This window comes from Hyla sarda, chromosome 2 (genome assembly GCF_029499605.1).
Source record: "Hyla sarda isolate aHylSar1 chromosome 2, aHylSar1.hap1, whole genome shotgun sequence".
Lineage (NCBI taxonomy): Eukaryota > Metazoa > Chordata > Amphibia > Anura > Hylidae > Hyla > Hyla sarda.
The window spans coordinates 490,439,654-490,455,245 of record NC_079190.1 but is presented as its reverse complement, the minus strand read 5'-3'; the positions used below and the strand labels follow the sequence as shown (position 1 = coordinate 490,455,245).

The following is a 15,592-nucleotide window of genomic DNA, read 5'->3' as shown; positions in this document are numbered from 1 at the left end:
TTCCGAGACGGGGACGTGACGTTACAGTCAGGCCCCCTAGTGACATCACGCCCCCTCCTTTTATGTCTATGGGAGGGGGCGTGACTGCCGTGATGCCATGTCCCCGTCTCGGAGGCAGCGCCCGGCACAGAATGATGGGGGCTCCACCGAGATGGCAGGGGTCCCCTGCGATCATAAATCTTATCCCCCTATCCTTTATAAACCCTGAATACCCCTATAAGACATCAGACCAGACCCCCTGAACAAATACAAACCCCAGATCATACCTCCATGAACAAGTATGCATAAGTTTCAGTCGAAAGAGTCACTTACTGTATACAGCCCGGAACGTATTCTTCAAATTAGTGGGGGCCCCAAAGGTCCCTCCTCATCTTATAAGATGTATACGCCATTTATGACTTATCCTGTGGTTATGCCTTAAATGTCTGAAGTAAGAATTCCCCTTTTAAAGGGGTACTTCACTGCCCCAGTGTCCAGAACGTTTAGTTCAGAACGCTGGGTGCGGGGGTCATGACGTCACGGCCACGCCCCTCGTGACATCACGCCCCCCTCAATGCAAGTCTATGGGAGGGGGCGTGACGTACGTCACGCCCCCTCCCATAGACTTGCATTGAGGGGGGCGTGGTGTGACATCAGGACCCCCGCAGCCCGTACCCAGCATTCGGAACTAAATGTTCCGGACCCTGGGGCAGTGGAGTACCCCTTTAAGAATGTTTCTTGGATGTGCAGTCTAGTTTAGTGTAAAGTTTTTTTTATTTTTTATTTTTTATATTCAGAACATTGTTTCTCAGATGGAGCTTCCCTCCTCACTTGCGTTTAGTTCCCTTCCATTTTATTGCCGATCTTAAGACATGTGAAGGATTTTACTTGACCCAGAGGGTTGTTTATGATGTCACGGGTCGTAGGCTGTAACACCTAATGATTCACGATTCACTGGTTCCTGGTGAAGTAATGGTCTATTCTCATGAATAGTGGTTTGTAGCCTAAAGACCACGTTTGTCCCTGTCCTTAGTACAGTACTGGTGTAACTGGTACCATAGTGATCTTACACGGCTGCATGGATTTTATATTACAGTGCAATTCTAGCAACTGCATGTTAACACTGAAATGCCTTGACTTGCATGTATTCTCTGTGCAGGTCGGGGTGGGAACGTCTGGCTCAGCCCCAAAGGATGTGCCCTAATGACATTGCTTGTCTCCATTCCCCTGTCATCTCCGCTGGGGCAGAGGATCGCCTTTGTACAGCACCTGATGTCCATAGCTGTTGTGGAGGCTGTGAGGACCCTGCCCGGATATGAGGTATCCTTTTCTTGATGCACCATCTTGTAGGCCTGTGGGGCTCCCTGGCCTGGTTATAATAATTTACACAGTACACTACTATAGATGGGATGTGGAGGGAGAAAGGGGTTAACAATGCACTGGGTTTGCCAGGTGCTATGTGAGCAGAAATAAAAGAAATGGCAGCTCACAAGGAAAGGGTTACACTAAGCACTGAATTGTTTCTCCTGAGATAAGAGGGAAGCCTTGATTTGCCTTTTAGTAAGAGTATGGATCCTCTGGAGGAAGCAGACAGGCTTACAGACTGCAGATACACAAGTCCAGGCCCTCTTCCCATCTTCTGAACATAGAACTAAATAAGGCAGGCCTCCACATCCTATGTTTCATCCTATGTTCCATCCTAGTGTATTGCTAAAGAGGACTGAGCCTAACAACAGGCAGTGAACAGCAGATTGCAGGAAAGGGAGACACCTAGTAAGCTATCGTATGGAGGGAATTTGTATGAAACAACTGTGACCATCTAAAGTTGGGCATACAAATTAAGTTAATGTTGGCCAGACCTGATAATATTTTTGGGATTAGATGACCATCTTTTGTGTGTGGTGTAGAGATAATCCACCATCATCCTAGATTATATACACCAGTGGACCCCAACCCAGTCCTCAAGGCCCACCATCACTAATTTTTTCAGTTACTCCAATGGAATAGAACTGGGAAAAATAAAATTCCTGGACTGTTGAACACCTTGAGGACTGGGTTGGGGTCCTCTGCCATAGACCCCCCTTTGATTTCAATATGCACCATGTAATGCTTTATTTCCCCTGTGGTGGCGCTGCTGGGAAATTCTACACTTGTTTCCAAGTTCTCCTACAGATCAGAACTGATCCCATTTTGTCAAAAATGAATTCTCCGAAGTGGAGAACTCCTTTAAGCTTTTCTTATTAATAGGTTTCCTACGTGAATGAGTTTTTAAAGGGGTTCTCCACTGCCCTGTCTTCCGGACCTCTGCTCGCAGCGTCCAGAAGTTTATTACTCCGAACGCTGTGTGTGGGCTTCCGTGTTCGAGGCCGCCGACTCGTGACGTTACGCCCGTCCCCTCGTGACGTCACACCCCGCCCCCTCAACAAAAGTCTATGGGAAGGGGGTGCGACCGCTGTCACGCCCCCTTCCCATAGACTTTCGTTGAGGGGGCGGGCGTGACGTCACGAGGGGGCGGCCTCAAACACAGAAGCCCGCACACAGCATTCGGAGTAATAAACTTCCGGACGCTGCGAGCGGAGCTCCGGAAGGCAGGTCAGTGGAGAATCCCTTTAAATATATCTTGAGAATAGCGAGCGCACTGTTGCCGCACTGGAATGCCTGTCGGTATTTCACGACGAGGAGGTTAACCGTGTTTATTGGAAGAGTCAGTCGGCTTCATCACTTCGTAGCTCATCTGCCGTGTCGTTATACCGGCTTTATGTGAACCTTTGCTTTGCCTTTGGGTGGTGGTGGTGGTCTTTTTTATTTTTCTATATATATATACATATATATCTTTTTTTTTGGACCAGCATATGTTTTCCATATTCCCTAAAACCAATGACTTCCGCACATTTACACTACGTCTTTTTATATACTTCACGTCTCTCCTTCCAGCTGCCATCCGTAGCGGGATCAGATCTTCATGCCTTGCGTCCATTTATCAGCCGGAGGACTTAAGGTAGACAGAAGGCTGAAGTGTCAGGCAAGTCATGGCTGATTTCTCCAGCATCACTCCCTTCTCAATCCATTTACCTTTAAGCGGCGGTTCTGTAATCCGGCGCGTCAGTCGCTGCCTCCTGCTGTTGTTCCCAAACCTCAAACATTTTTTTCCCCCTTTAAATCTTTCTAAGCCTTATGGGGCACATATCAACGTCTCGCCCCATAGGGAGCTCTCTATGAAACGTTAGCAGCCCGGCCGCTAAATGTAAGCAGATGGACGTGCTTTGAAGAATGCCACAGTCGTATAGTCTCTCAGAAAGAGCAGAGAAAGCTCCGTTGTGTTTCACCTTTCCAATATAAGCAAGGGGAGAAGTAAGCCGGGACTTTACAACCGGCGCTGGGTCTTGGTGATTGAAGTATTTGCTGGGAAGCTATAGATCCTTGTTCTGTGTTGGTTGTAACAGAAACGGTAGACCTAATAAAAAAAAAAGGGGAAAAAAAAAAAGTTCATATACATATGTAGCAGAGCCGAACTGGACATTTGCTGGACACCTCACTATGTTATACCGGGTGGTATCTGGGGCACTAAAAAGCCACTATGCTTTGGCCGAGGTATTTCTATACAGAGTTAGGGTAAAAAAAAATAAACCTTTTTCCGAAATGAAAAAAGTGAAGCTACGTTCATATTTTATTTTTATTAATTTCATATTTTTTTCTTTCATATTTTTATAAAATTATTACTATTATTTGTAGTGTATTTTATGTAGAGTTTTGCTAAGTAACTACAAGTAGGCAATGATTAGGAGACTTACAATGCCCTTCTACTCTCCACTGCTCCACCGTCAGGCCATGCCCCCTTAATGCAAGTCTATGGGAGGGGCGTGGCAGCCGCCACGCCCCTCCCATAGACTTGCATTAAGGGGGAGGGGTGTCTCTGACATCATGCGGTGAGTGGCCTCTCGTTATTTCTTCGTTGCGTTGCTGTTGTTTCCATAACAAAACTGCATTGTATGAAGTTAATCCTGGTCATTATTGGATGTTTTTGTTATTTTTTTGTTTTTTTTTGGCTTGACCTCCAATGACGAAAACCCACTCACTAGACCTCTCAGGTTTTCTTCTTGTAGATCTGTTGCCACTTTCCCAAGTTTCATCTTGACACCTGATCACATACACAGCAGATCTGTGGCTAGTTTACTTTCATAGTCAAAGTTAGGCTGAGTTCACACCACGTTTTTCAAATACGGTAACCGTATACGGTTTTCCGCAAAAAAACCATATACGACCGTATCCGAAACAGTATGCATAGAGAATGCATTGTAAACCGTATTCAAAATGTTGTGTACGGTTGCATCCATTTTTCCTCGGAATACGGTTTTGCCGATTTTTCAACCGTAGGCAAAAACGCTGTCGACCACGTTTTTGCCTCCGGTTGGAAAACCGTATGCGAACCGTATGCGGTTCTTTTAACATTGTTGTCTATGAGAACCGTACACAGAATTTCAGAATACGGTTGCACACGGTTTTTCTAATCCGTTTTTGCAGTTGACACATGCACAAAAGGAATTTCAATAGAACAATAGTAACTTTATTAAATTGCTGGAAAACTAATTCCAACAAAATAGCAAAACCGTTGGCAAAAACTGATGCAAACGGATAGAACCGTACGGGGAAAAACCGTATACGTTTTAATTTGGAGTCATACGGTTGTATACTGTTGCATATGGTTTTTGCCATACGTTTTTTAGCGGAAAACCGTATACGGTAACCGTATTTGAAAAACGTGGTGTGAACCCAGCCTTAGACTGCCTTGGCTGTCCAGTATCCACAGCACCTGTGATCCTGAAGAAGTCATCGAAAAAATTCATGGCCCTTCTAGTGGGCATCTCTTGGTCCAATCCTGTAGGTTAACCGCATTGACTTCCATGAGGGTCTTTGTTAGTCCCGGTCTATAGCGATCACTAGACAATCCACTAGATTCACTAGCCCAGTAGGTCCTATGGCAGCCATGTTCTTAGGGCAAAGGCCAAGTCTAGAATGACAAGTACGGTCACCAGAGCCGCTGGTGGTCACCATTAGTTTTACAATTTATCTTAAATATAATGTAGGGATAAAACTACAGGAGTGCCCTTCATATAGGTAAATGTATGGACAAAATATGTTTCACATTGTTTTCATCTTTGTCATCCGTAGCATACACCAAAGAGATCGGGCACCATCTATGGTGTTGAGTGCTGCCATCCAGGGCAAGGAAATTAAACGGGTACTCTGGTGGGGAAAAATAATTTTCTTTTTGTTTTATTAACTGGTGCCAGAAAGTTAAACAGGTTTGTAAATTACTTCTATTAAAAAAATCTTTACCCTTCCAGTACTTATTAGCAGCTGTATGCTACAGAGGAAATTCTTTTCTTTTTGAATTTCTTTTTTGTGCTCTCTGCTGAAACCTGATGCCTGTATCAGGAACGTTCCAGAGCAGGAGAAAATCCCCATAGCAAACCTATGCTACTCTGGACAGTTCCTGATGTGGACAGAGGTGTCAGCAGAGAGCATAGTGGACAAGGCAAAAAAGAAATTCAAAAAGAAAATAATTTCCTCTGTAGCATACAGCTGCTAATAAGTACTGGAAGGATAAAGATTTTTTTTAATAGAAGTAATTTACAAATCTGTTTAACTTTCTGGCACCAGTTCATTTAAAAAAAAAAAAAAAAAAAGTTTTCCACTGGAGTACCCCTTTAATGTTGTCCTTCCCATTCCTTTCTATGAGCCAGTCCTGCCCTCTATTTGGAGTCATGTAAAGGTTCCCGCCACCTAATAGCAATAAGGTGTAGGGGTACAAAACAGGAACACTCTTCTATGGTATGGACACCCTTCATCTTCATACGTTAACAGTATGTACGACTCCACGTCATGGAATAGCAGAGCTGTAGTTGTAGGTCAATGCTGTAATGTGCGGAGGGCACTTATCTGTTTATCTGAACATAAATGTTAATTTTTTGTTTGTTTTTGTTTTTTCCTTTATCTTTCCTCACAGGATATTGAATTGAAGGTCAAGTGGCCGAATGATATTTATTACAGTAATCTGATGAAGATCGGCGGAGTCCTGGTCAACTCGACCCTCATGGGAAACATGTTTCATATACTGATCGGTATGAAAGGATTTTATTACCTTATGGTGACTTACATGTACAGGTCCCCAGAGAGGTCACGGTTACCCAGTATGCTTTGTTAGGCTGCATTCACACCACGTTTTTGCAATACAGTTCCCGGATCAGGTTTTTGATGAAAAACTGATTCCTCAAAATCGGACTAAACTGTATCAAAACGTGTGTACAAATTTTAGCCCGTATACAGTTAAAAAGGCCGCTGAGCGCGGCTGAAACGCGTCACCCTGTCATCACCCACTGTTACCGCTGAATAAAAATCGCATTGCTTGACATCCTGCGCTGGACAACTCCATTTCTTTCTACAGTTAAAAAACATATACGGTTTGAAAAATGATGTCTAGTTGCATCTGTTTTGTAAGAAAAAATCTTATACATTTTTAACTTTTCACTCCATTTTGAATAAAGTTTCACTTGTTTGATTGAAATTCCAAGAAAAAAAACTGTGCAACGTCAAAAACGGGATGGAACTGTAGGCACATCCGGTTCTGTACGGTTCCCATTGACTCCCATGTTAAAAAAAAAAAACATATACAGTTTAATACAGTTTTTTAATACAGTTTTTCAGCCGGACCAAAAAACATGGTAGACTACTGTTTTTCGGTACGGGGAAAAAAAACTGACAAAACCGTACAGGATGCAAAACTGACACAACCTGATGCATCTTTTGGCATATGGTTTTCAATGGAGAGTCAATGCATACGGTTTTCAATACGGTTCCGTACGGTTTTCAAATTGAAAACGTATACGGGAACTGTACCGCAAAAATATGGTGTGAATGCAGCCTTATGGGGACATTTTGTAGTTCCTGCCCTCCATTCACAAAACTGCCTGCAGATGGTAAGGAAGTGAGACAGTGATTTATATCTACGTTCCCTATGACAAACCTTCACCGATACGTGACAAAGCAAGAAGGGATGTCATAGGGATACTGATACTGGGTTCACATCACGCTTTTACCAATACGGGACCGCAAAAGGCTGGGGGGAGCTAAAACCTTGCGCTCCCGTATCCCTGCCGTATGCCGCCCGTATGCAATTCATTTTCCCACCGCACCTAAAACCGTAGTCGACCACGGTTTGAGGTGGAAAACCGCTTACGGAGCAAACATGAGCCGACCGGAGTCAGCGTTTCACTCCGGTCGGCTCATTGAAATACATTACATATGGAAGGGATACGGGACCACAAGGTTTTAGCTCCCCCCACCCCCAGCCGTATGCGGTCCCGTATTGGTAAAGACGTGATGTGAACCCAGCCTAATACATGTGGCCTGTATGAATTACACATGAAAAGAAGTTATGTTTTAGGAATACCCAAGGAGGTTGGGGCTATGGTCTAGAACTTTTAATGTTCTCCGCTTTAGTCAATACCTACCTGTTAGGAAGGTCGATTCACAATGGAAGAGATTCATCAAAACCTGTGCAGAGGAAAAGTTGCCAAGTTGCCCATAGCAACCAATCAGATCACTGCTTTCATTTTGAAAAAGACCTCTGAAAAATAAAAGAAGCGATCTGATTGGTTGCTATGGGCAACTTTGCCTCATTACAAGTCTTGATAATTCTCCCCCTATATGTTCATTACAGTCTCCCCCCTGCTGAGACCTGCAGCGATCAGCTGTGATCTGTGGGGAAACCTGGAAGTAAGTGTTTAAAGGGGTTCTCCACTGGAAAACTTTTTATTTATTTTATTTTTTTTATCAAAAAAACAAGTTAAACAGATTTGTAAATTACTTCTATTAAAAAATCTTAATCATTCCAGTACTTATTAGCTGCTGAATACTACAGAGAAAATTCTTTTCTTTTTGGAACACAGTGCTCTCTGCTGATATCACGAGCACAGTGCTCTCTGCTGACATCTCTGTCCATTTTAAGAACTGTCCAGAGTAGAAGAAAATCCCCATAGAATACATATGCTGCTCTGGACTGTTCCTAAAATAAATCAAAATGGTTTCCTACCTGACCATTATTTTGCTATATGGCATCTAAGGGGACAAGTTTGGGTGTGAGAACTCGGCAAACAACTCCTCATATCTCAACCTATGAAGTTGGATCTATTCAGGTATAAAACCCATAGTCCTACACTATATTAAAGGGGTACTCTGCTGCTCAGCATTTGGAACAAACAAACCGCTCCAGACGCTGGAGCCGGCAGCACGTGACGTCATAGCCCCACCCCCTCATTATGTCACGCCCCCCCCCCCCCCCCACACTCAATGCAAGTCTATTGGAGGGGGCGTGACAGCCCATAGACTTGCATTGAGGGGGCGGGGCGTGACACCATGAGGGGGCGGGGCTATGATGTCACGAGCTGCCGGCACCAGCGTTTGGAACAGTTTGTTCCAAATGCTGAGCAGCGGAGTACCCCTTTAAGGAATTGTAGGCTAATAGACCAGTGGGGATGTGTCCTCTGTTCAGGACCCTCTTCTCTTGGTCAGAGTGGAGAACGGAGACTGGCCGTACCTAGGGATTTCAGTGGGCACCATGTACTGCTTTGTACCTCCTGTGGCGGCGCTGCACGGAGATTAATCACACAACAGAATTCCGAGTGGAATCCTGAAAAGAAAATTGTTTCTCACAAATTCCGTTGCAGCAGCCTCCCATTGTTTTCAGTGGAATTCTGCTGCACTGTGCACACAGCGGGAAAACTCTACCACAGAAATTCGAATTTTGTGCTCCGCAGAAAGAATGATCATGTTTCCTAGTGGTCCTACTGCCTGATTAATGAGTTGGAAATGTCCCCCCCAGAACTTTTCTGGCCAGACATTCCGCCATGTGAAAGGAACCTTACTGCCAGGTTTTCCCATTGATTATAGCTGAACTCTGGGGTCAGCTTATCTTTGGGTTACTCCCTTAAAGGGGTACTCCGGTGGAAAACGTTTTTTCTTTAAATCAACTGGTGCCAGAAAGTTAAACAGATTTGTAAATTATTTCTATAAAAAAAATATTAATCCTTCCAGTACTTCTTAGCTGCTGTAAAATACAGAGGGAATTCTTTTCTTTTTGGAACACAGAGCTCTCTGCTGACATCACGAGCACAGTTGCTCTCTGCTGACATCTCTGTCCATTTTAGGAACTGTCCAGAGCAGCATATGTTTGCTATGGGGATTTTCCCCCTACTCTGGTCAGTTCTTAAAATGGACAGAGATGTCAGCAGAGAGCACTGTGTTCCAAAAAGAAAATAATTTCCTCTGTAGTATTGAGCAGCTAATAAGTACTTGAAGGGTTAAGATTTTTTAATAGAAGTAATTTACAAATCTGTTTAACTTTCTGGCACCAGTTGATTTAAGTCCCTTTAAGTAAAAAGGACAACCCCCTTAAAGTGTTATACCAGAAGCCTTCCAAAATGTATCAGATACAGTAACCCATTACCACCAGTGGTTATTGTCGCTTACATTTGCTGTGTAATTTACTTTCTACGTTCATAATATTTTTTTTTTTTAAATTGAATATATATATTTTTTTCTATTCTTACTAGGTTGCGGGTTCAACGTCACTAACAGTGACCCAACCATCTGTATCAATGATCTCATCTACGAGCACAACAAGAGATATAAAACAAATATTGATCCGCTAAGGGTGGATACATTGATAGCCCGGACGGCGTCCGCTCTGGAGAGGCTCATTCATATATTTCAGAAGGAAGGACCCAATGGTGTCCTGCCCACCTATTATAAGTATTGGGTGCACAGGTGAGTGTGACGAACATTGTTCAGGGCCCCATTGTTTATGTGGAGCAAAAGTTCACTGGCTGAAGACTTGCGTGAAAAAATATCCAGATATCTTATCGCAGACTTTGCCTATTCTTTGGTCTGGGATTAGGCACAGCTTATTCTGAATTATACAGGTGTCACTCATAACACCAACATCAGTCATGAAGATAAGGGCATTGTCCATGATGGATGGGTAAACAAGGCCCGCTCCTTTATCATGGGCACGTCCCCAGCTAAGTCGTCCATTAAAAACCATAAACAAATTACGAGGAAAGGATATGAACTGCATGGTCCATGCAAAAAATGGTGCTGTTTTTGGGCTCGGCTATAATGGCGTTGACATTTCTAGGTGTCTACCATTGCCCTCCTCACTTGCCCATTGAGAGTGTATAGATCTCCGGGTATCATGTGGTCTGTCAGTCTTATCTCATATTGTGGCTGCCCTTCTTCAGGACTATGCTTTTTAAAAGTCTTCAAAAGTGGGTCAACGTAAAGGGGTGTCCAATAGGTCAGCCCCTTTACGTCTTACAGGATGTTGCTCATATGTGTAGAGTTCTCCCTCAAGTTACAGGACGACCATTGGTTCCGGGACGACCATTGTATGTTGAAACCATTTTATGTTGAGACTATAACTCTATGGAAAGCTGGTAATTTTGTTCTGAAGCCCCAAAATGTCATCCAAAAATAGGAAAAAGTGAGGATTAAAGAAAAATAAGTAGGAAACTAATACAGATAAAGCAAGTTCTTATATATAAAAGTAAGAAAGATCTGCTGGAAGCTGTAATCACTGTCTATGTAGAGGACAGGAGCTTCACAGTGTCCTAAAAAAGTAACATGGAGCCGCCCTCACCTGGTGTCCAAAGGAGCAGCTATCCCTGGCACAGGTAAAGAACATGTAATACCTCCCTGTACTGTAGGGGGCGCTACCAGACATCAGTCAGTGAATGCACTTCAGTAATACAGGGGTTTTACAAGTGAAATGCCCATTCTGATTGGTCAGGCAGGACCTCCATGATCAGACATCTTATCCCTATCCTTTGGATAGGGGATAATATGTTTTCTGGCAGAGTACCCCTTTAACCTGTTGGGGACGGAGGGCGTACCTGTACACTCCCTTTCTATAGCGTCATAGCAGGTCTGGCCTGGCCTAATGGCTGATCGCAGTGCCGCGCGCTATTAACCCTTTAGACGCGGCGTTCAAAGTTGAACGCCGTGTCTAAAGTAAAAGTAAACTAATGCCGGTTTGCTCAGGGGGCTGTTCGGGGTCACTGCGGCGAAATCGCGGCATCTTAAACATCTGTAGGACAGCAGGAGGGTCCTCTTACCTGCCTCCTGGTGTCCGATCGCCGAATGATTGCTCAGCGCCTGAGATCCAGGCATGAGTAGTCAAGCGGCAGAATCATTGATCAATGGTTTCCTATGAGAAACCACTGATCAGTGTAAGAGATCAGTGTGTGCAGTGTTATAGCCCCCCTATGGGAGCTATAACACTGCAAAAAAAAAGTGAATAAAGATCATTTAACCGTTTCCCTATTAAAAGTTTGAATCACCCCCTTCTCCCATTTAAAAAATAAAAACAGTGTAAATAAAAATAAACATATGTGGTATCGCCGTGTGCGTAAATGTCCGAATTATGAAAATATATCTTTATTAAACCGCACGGTCAATGGCATACGCGCAAAAAAGTCCAAAATAGTGTATTTTTGGTCCCTTTCTATATCATGAAAAAATGAATCAATAAGTCCTATCAATACAAACATGGTACCGCTAAAAACTTCAGATCACAGCGCAAAAAATGAGCCCTCATACCGGCCCGTACACAGAAAAATAAAAAAATGTATAGGGGTCAGAAGATGACCATTTTAAACGTATACATTTTCCTGCATGTAGTTATGATTTTTTTTCAGAAGTACGACAAAATCAAACCTATATAAGTAGGGTATCATTTTAATCATATGGACCTACAGAATAATGATAAGGTGTCATTTTTACCGGAAAATGTACTGCGTAGAAACAGAAGCCCCCAAAAATTACAAAATGGCATTTTTCCTTCAATTGTGTTGCCCAATAAAAAAAAATTTCGCTTTGCCGTGGATATTTTGGGTAAAATGACCAATGTCACTGCAATGTAGAATTGGTGGCGCAAAAAATAAGCCATCATATGGATTTTTAGGTGCAAAATTGAAAGAGTTATGATTTTTAGAATGGGATGAGGAAAAAAACGAAAATGCAAAAACGGAAAAACCCTGCGTCCTTAAGGGGTTAATAAATCAGCCATAAAAAGACTTTTTGGCGGGGTTGCTACCTTTTCTTCTTTCCCTTTGGATGTTGGTGGCGTCAAGAGATGAGTGAACTTACAGTAAATTCGATTCGTCATGAACTTCTCGGCTCGGCAGTTGATGACTTTTCCTGCATAAATTAGTTCAGCTTTCCGGTGCTCCCGTGGGCTGGAAAAGGTGGATACAGTCCTAGGAGATTCTTTCCTAGGACTGTATCCACCTTTTCCAGCCCACCGGAGCACCTGAAAGCTGAACTAATTTACGCAGGATAAGTCATCAACTGCTGAGCCGAGAAGTTCGTGACGAATCGAATTTACTGTAAGTTCGCTCATCTGTCGCCATGTAGTATCTATACTGCTATACCGATTTTTTTGTTTGCCGTCCACTCTTCACCCCTGTGACTCTTGTGTATTTTTAACGTGTCTTTTCAGCGGGCAGCAGATTCGGCTCGGCGGTGAGGACGGCCCTTTAGCCTGGATTGTTGGAGTGGATGACTCCGGGTTTCTCCAAATTCTCCAAGAAGGGAAAGATGTTGTCACTGTCCATCCCGATGGAAACTCCTTTGACATGTTGAGAAACTTGATTATACCAAAGCACTCGTAATCCAGATAAAGCCGCTCCTAGGTTTTCTCTTAAAGGGGTACTCCACTGCTCAGCGTTTGGAACAAACTGTTCCGAACGCTGGAGCCGGCAGCTCGTGATGTCATAGCCCCGCCCCCTCAGTACATCTCGCCCTGCCCCCTCAATGCAAGTCTATGGAAGGGGGCGTGACACGCCCCCTCCCATAGACTTGCATTGAGGGGGCGGGGTGTGAGGTCATGAGGGGGCAGTGATATGACACGCCCCCTCCCATAGACGGTTATGACACGCTCCCTCCCATAGACTTGCATTGGGGGGGGCGGGACGTGGCGTCATGAGGGGGCAGGGATATGACACACCCCCTCCCATAGACTTGCATTGAGGGGGCGGGACGTGACATCATGAGGGGGTGTGGATATGACACGACCCCTCCCATAGACTTGCATTGAGGGGGCGGGATGTGGCGTCATGAGGGGGTGGGGATATGACACGCCCCTCCCATAGACTTGCATTGAGGGGGCGGGACGTGACATCATGAGGGGGTGGGGATATGACACAACCCCTCCCATAGACTTGCATTGAGGGGGCGGGATGTGGCGTCATGAGGGGGTGGGGATATGACACGCCCCCTCCCATAGACTTGCATTGAGGGGACGGGACATGACGTCATGTGCGGGTGGGGATATGACACGACCCCTCCCATAGACTTGCAATGAGGGGGCGGGATATGACACACCCCCTCCCATTTACTTGCATTGAGGGGGCGGGACGTGACGTCATGAGGGGGTGGGGATATGACACAACCCCTCCCATAGACTTTCATTGAGGGGGCGGGGCGTGACATCACGAGGGGGTTGGGCTATGACGTCACGAGCTCCCGGCTCCAGCGTTCGGAACAGTTTGTTCCAAACGCCGGGCAGCGGAGTACCCCTTTAAATATAGACATTCCCAAAATCAGTGGCCGCATTGGTCATTGTCTAACATAGATATATTTTAATACCATATGGCTGGTTTTAGGTTATTTCTCCTGAGTTTTATTATATTTCACAATCTATATGACGCTATATGACAGTATATTTGTATAATGGGGTCGGTAGCGGGACTGACTCCCTTAGGGACATGTTTACAGGTGTTTGGGGTTTTTGGGATTGGATGCTCTGAAATCAAACTGTAGTTAGTCTGATAATAAAGGAAATGATTCCACTGATTCTGCCTGGATGAGCATTTACTGATGGCTAAATATACATATTCCCTTGTATTGAGGAGCGGGTACAACAAACTCTTCGAGGGGGGGGGGATGGTAAATATCTGTCAAATTTGGGTATGACTGTCTATAGTGGAAGAACAAACGATGATCCGGCACCAGAAGGAAGATTTGCAGCGTTATTTTCTCCGTATCAAAACTGAACAAACATCACACAGTAAAACCGACTCCCTCCACAGTCATACGGGTTTCAAGCGCATGCGCGCTCTTCGAGCGCGCATGCGCTTGAAACGCGTATGACTGTGGAGGGAGTCGGTTTTATTTTACTGTGTGATGTTTGTTCAGTTTTGATACGGAGAAAATTAAGCTGCCAATCTTACTTCTGGTGCCGGATCAATCGTTTGTTCTTCTGCATTGAATATCAGCACTTTGCCGAGTGTGGCCCCGCGCACAGAAATTGGTAGAGGTGAGCTGTACTGAATAATGACCTTGTCTGTATGACTATCTATAGTGCATGGTATAAAAAATACTTTTATCATCACAGCGTATAGCTACAAACTAGCTACGACCAGCTATTCACATTGTACAAGTCCGGTGTCCAGGCTGTTTAGCTCACAGAGCATTGTTTAGACTGGATACAATTGTTTGGCTAGGTTCACACTACGGAATTTCTGCCTGCAATTCCGCTTTGAAATTGCAGGCAGAAATTCCGCTTGCTAAAATGTATAGTGTAGTGAATGGGTTTTCGTTCACAAATTCACACTTGGGAATTTGTGAGGCAGAATTTGTGAACGGAAAATCCGCTTGGAAATTTCTGCCTGAAGAATTCATTCTTCAGGCGGAAATACTGACGGAACACATTGCAGTCATTTTACATAGCTAATCCTGCTCTCAGCTGGGAAGTAAATACAATTGTATCCAGTCTAGACAATGCTCTGTGAGCTAAACAGCCTGGAATCCAGACTGATACATTGTACATAGCTAGTCCAATGTATCAGTCTGGATTCCAGACTGTTTAGCTCACAGAGCATTGTCTAGACTGGATACAATTGTATTTACTTCCCAGCTGAGAGCAGGATTAGCTATGTACAATGTATCAGTATGAAGTACAGGATGTTTATCTCACAGAGCATTGTCTAGACTGGATACAATTGTATCATCTCAGCTGAGAGCAGAACTAGCTATTTGCAGTCTGGAGTCTGGGCTGTTTAGCTCACAGAGCATTGCCTATACTGGATACAATTATATCACTTCTTAGTTTAGAGCAGGACTAGCTAAATAGGATGTATCAGTCTAGATTTCAGGCTGTTTAGCTCACAGAGCATTGTCTATACTGGATACAATTATATCACTTCTTAGTTTAGAGCAGGACTAGCTATATAGGATGTATCAGTCTGGATTTCAGGCTGTTTAGCTCACAGAGCATTGTCTGGACCAGGTACAATTCTATCCTCAGGACTAGCTATGTTCAGATTTGCAACCACCTAACATAAACAAGAGTGTTCCCATTCACTGACAGCAAACAAGTATCTTGCTAATTGGAACACAAAGAGGGAGATTTATCAAAACTTGTGCAGAGGAAAAGTTGCCCAGTTGCCCATAGCAACCAATCAGATCGCTGCTTTCATTTTTAACAAGGCCTCTGCAAAATGAAAGTAGTGATCTGATTGGTTGCTATGGGCAACTGGGCAACTTTGCCATTGCA

At 44.1% G+C, this 15,592-nt stretch overlaps 1 protein-coding gene across 2 annotated transcripts in view; it reads left to right on the top strand.

Annotated features, from left to right (window-relative positions):
* The window catches only part of HLCS (holocarboxylase synthetase), a 219,066-nt gene extending 205,182 nt beyond the window's left edge, over positions 1 to 13,884 (top strand). For both annotated transcript variants that reach the window (XM_056559611.1, XM_056559612.1), the window contains 4 exons: positions 1,139 to 1,299; positions 5,987 to 6,101; positions 9,591 to 9,804; positions 12,536 to 13,884. In XM_056559611.1, coding sequence (XP_056415586.1) covers positions 1,139 to 1,299; positions 5,987 to 6,101; positions 9,591 to 9,804; positions 12,536 to 12,707 — 662 coding nt within the window. In that variant the 3' untranslated portion in view covers positions 12,708 to 13,884. The remainder of the gene's footprint in view (positions 1 to 1,138; positions 1,300 to 5,986; positions 6,102 to 9,590; positions 9,805 to 12,535) is intronic.
* Positions 13,885 to 15,592: the final 1,708 nt, after the last annotated feature.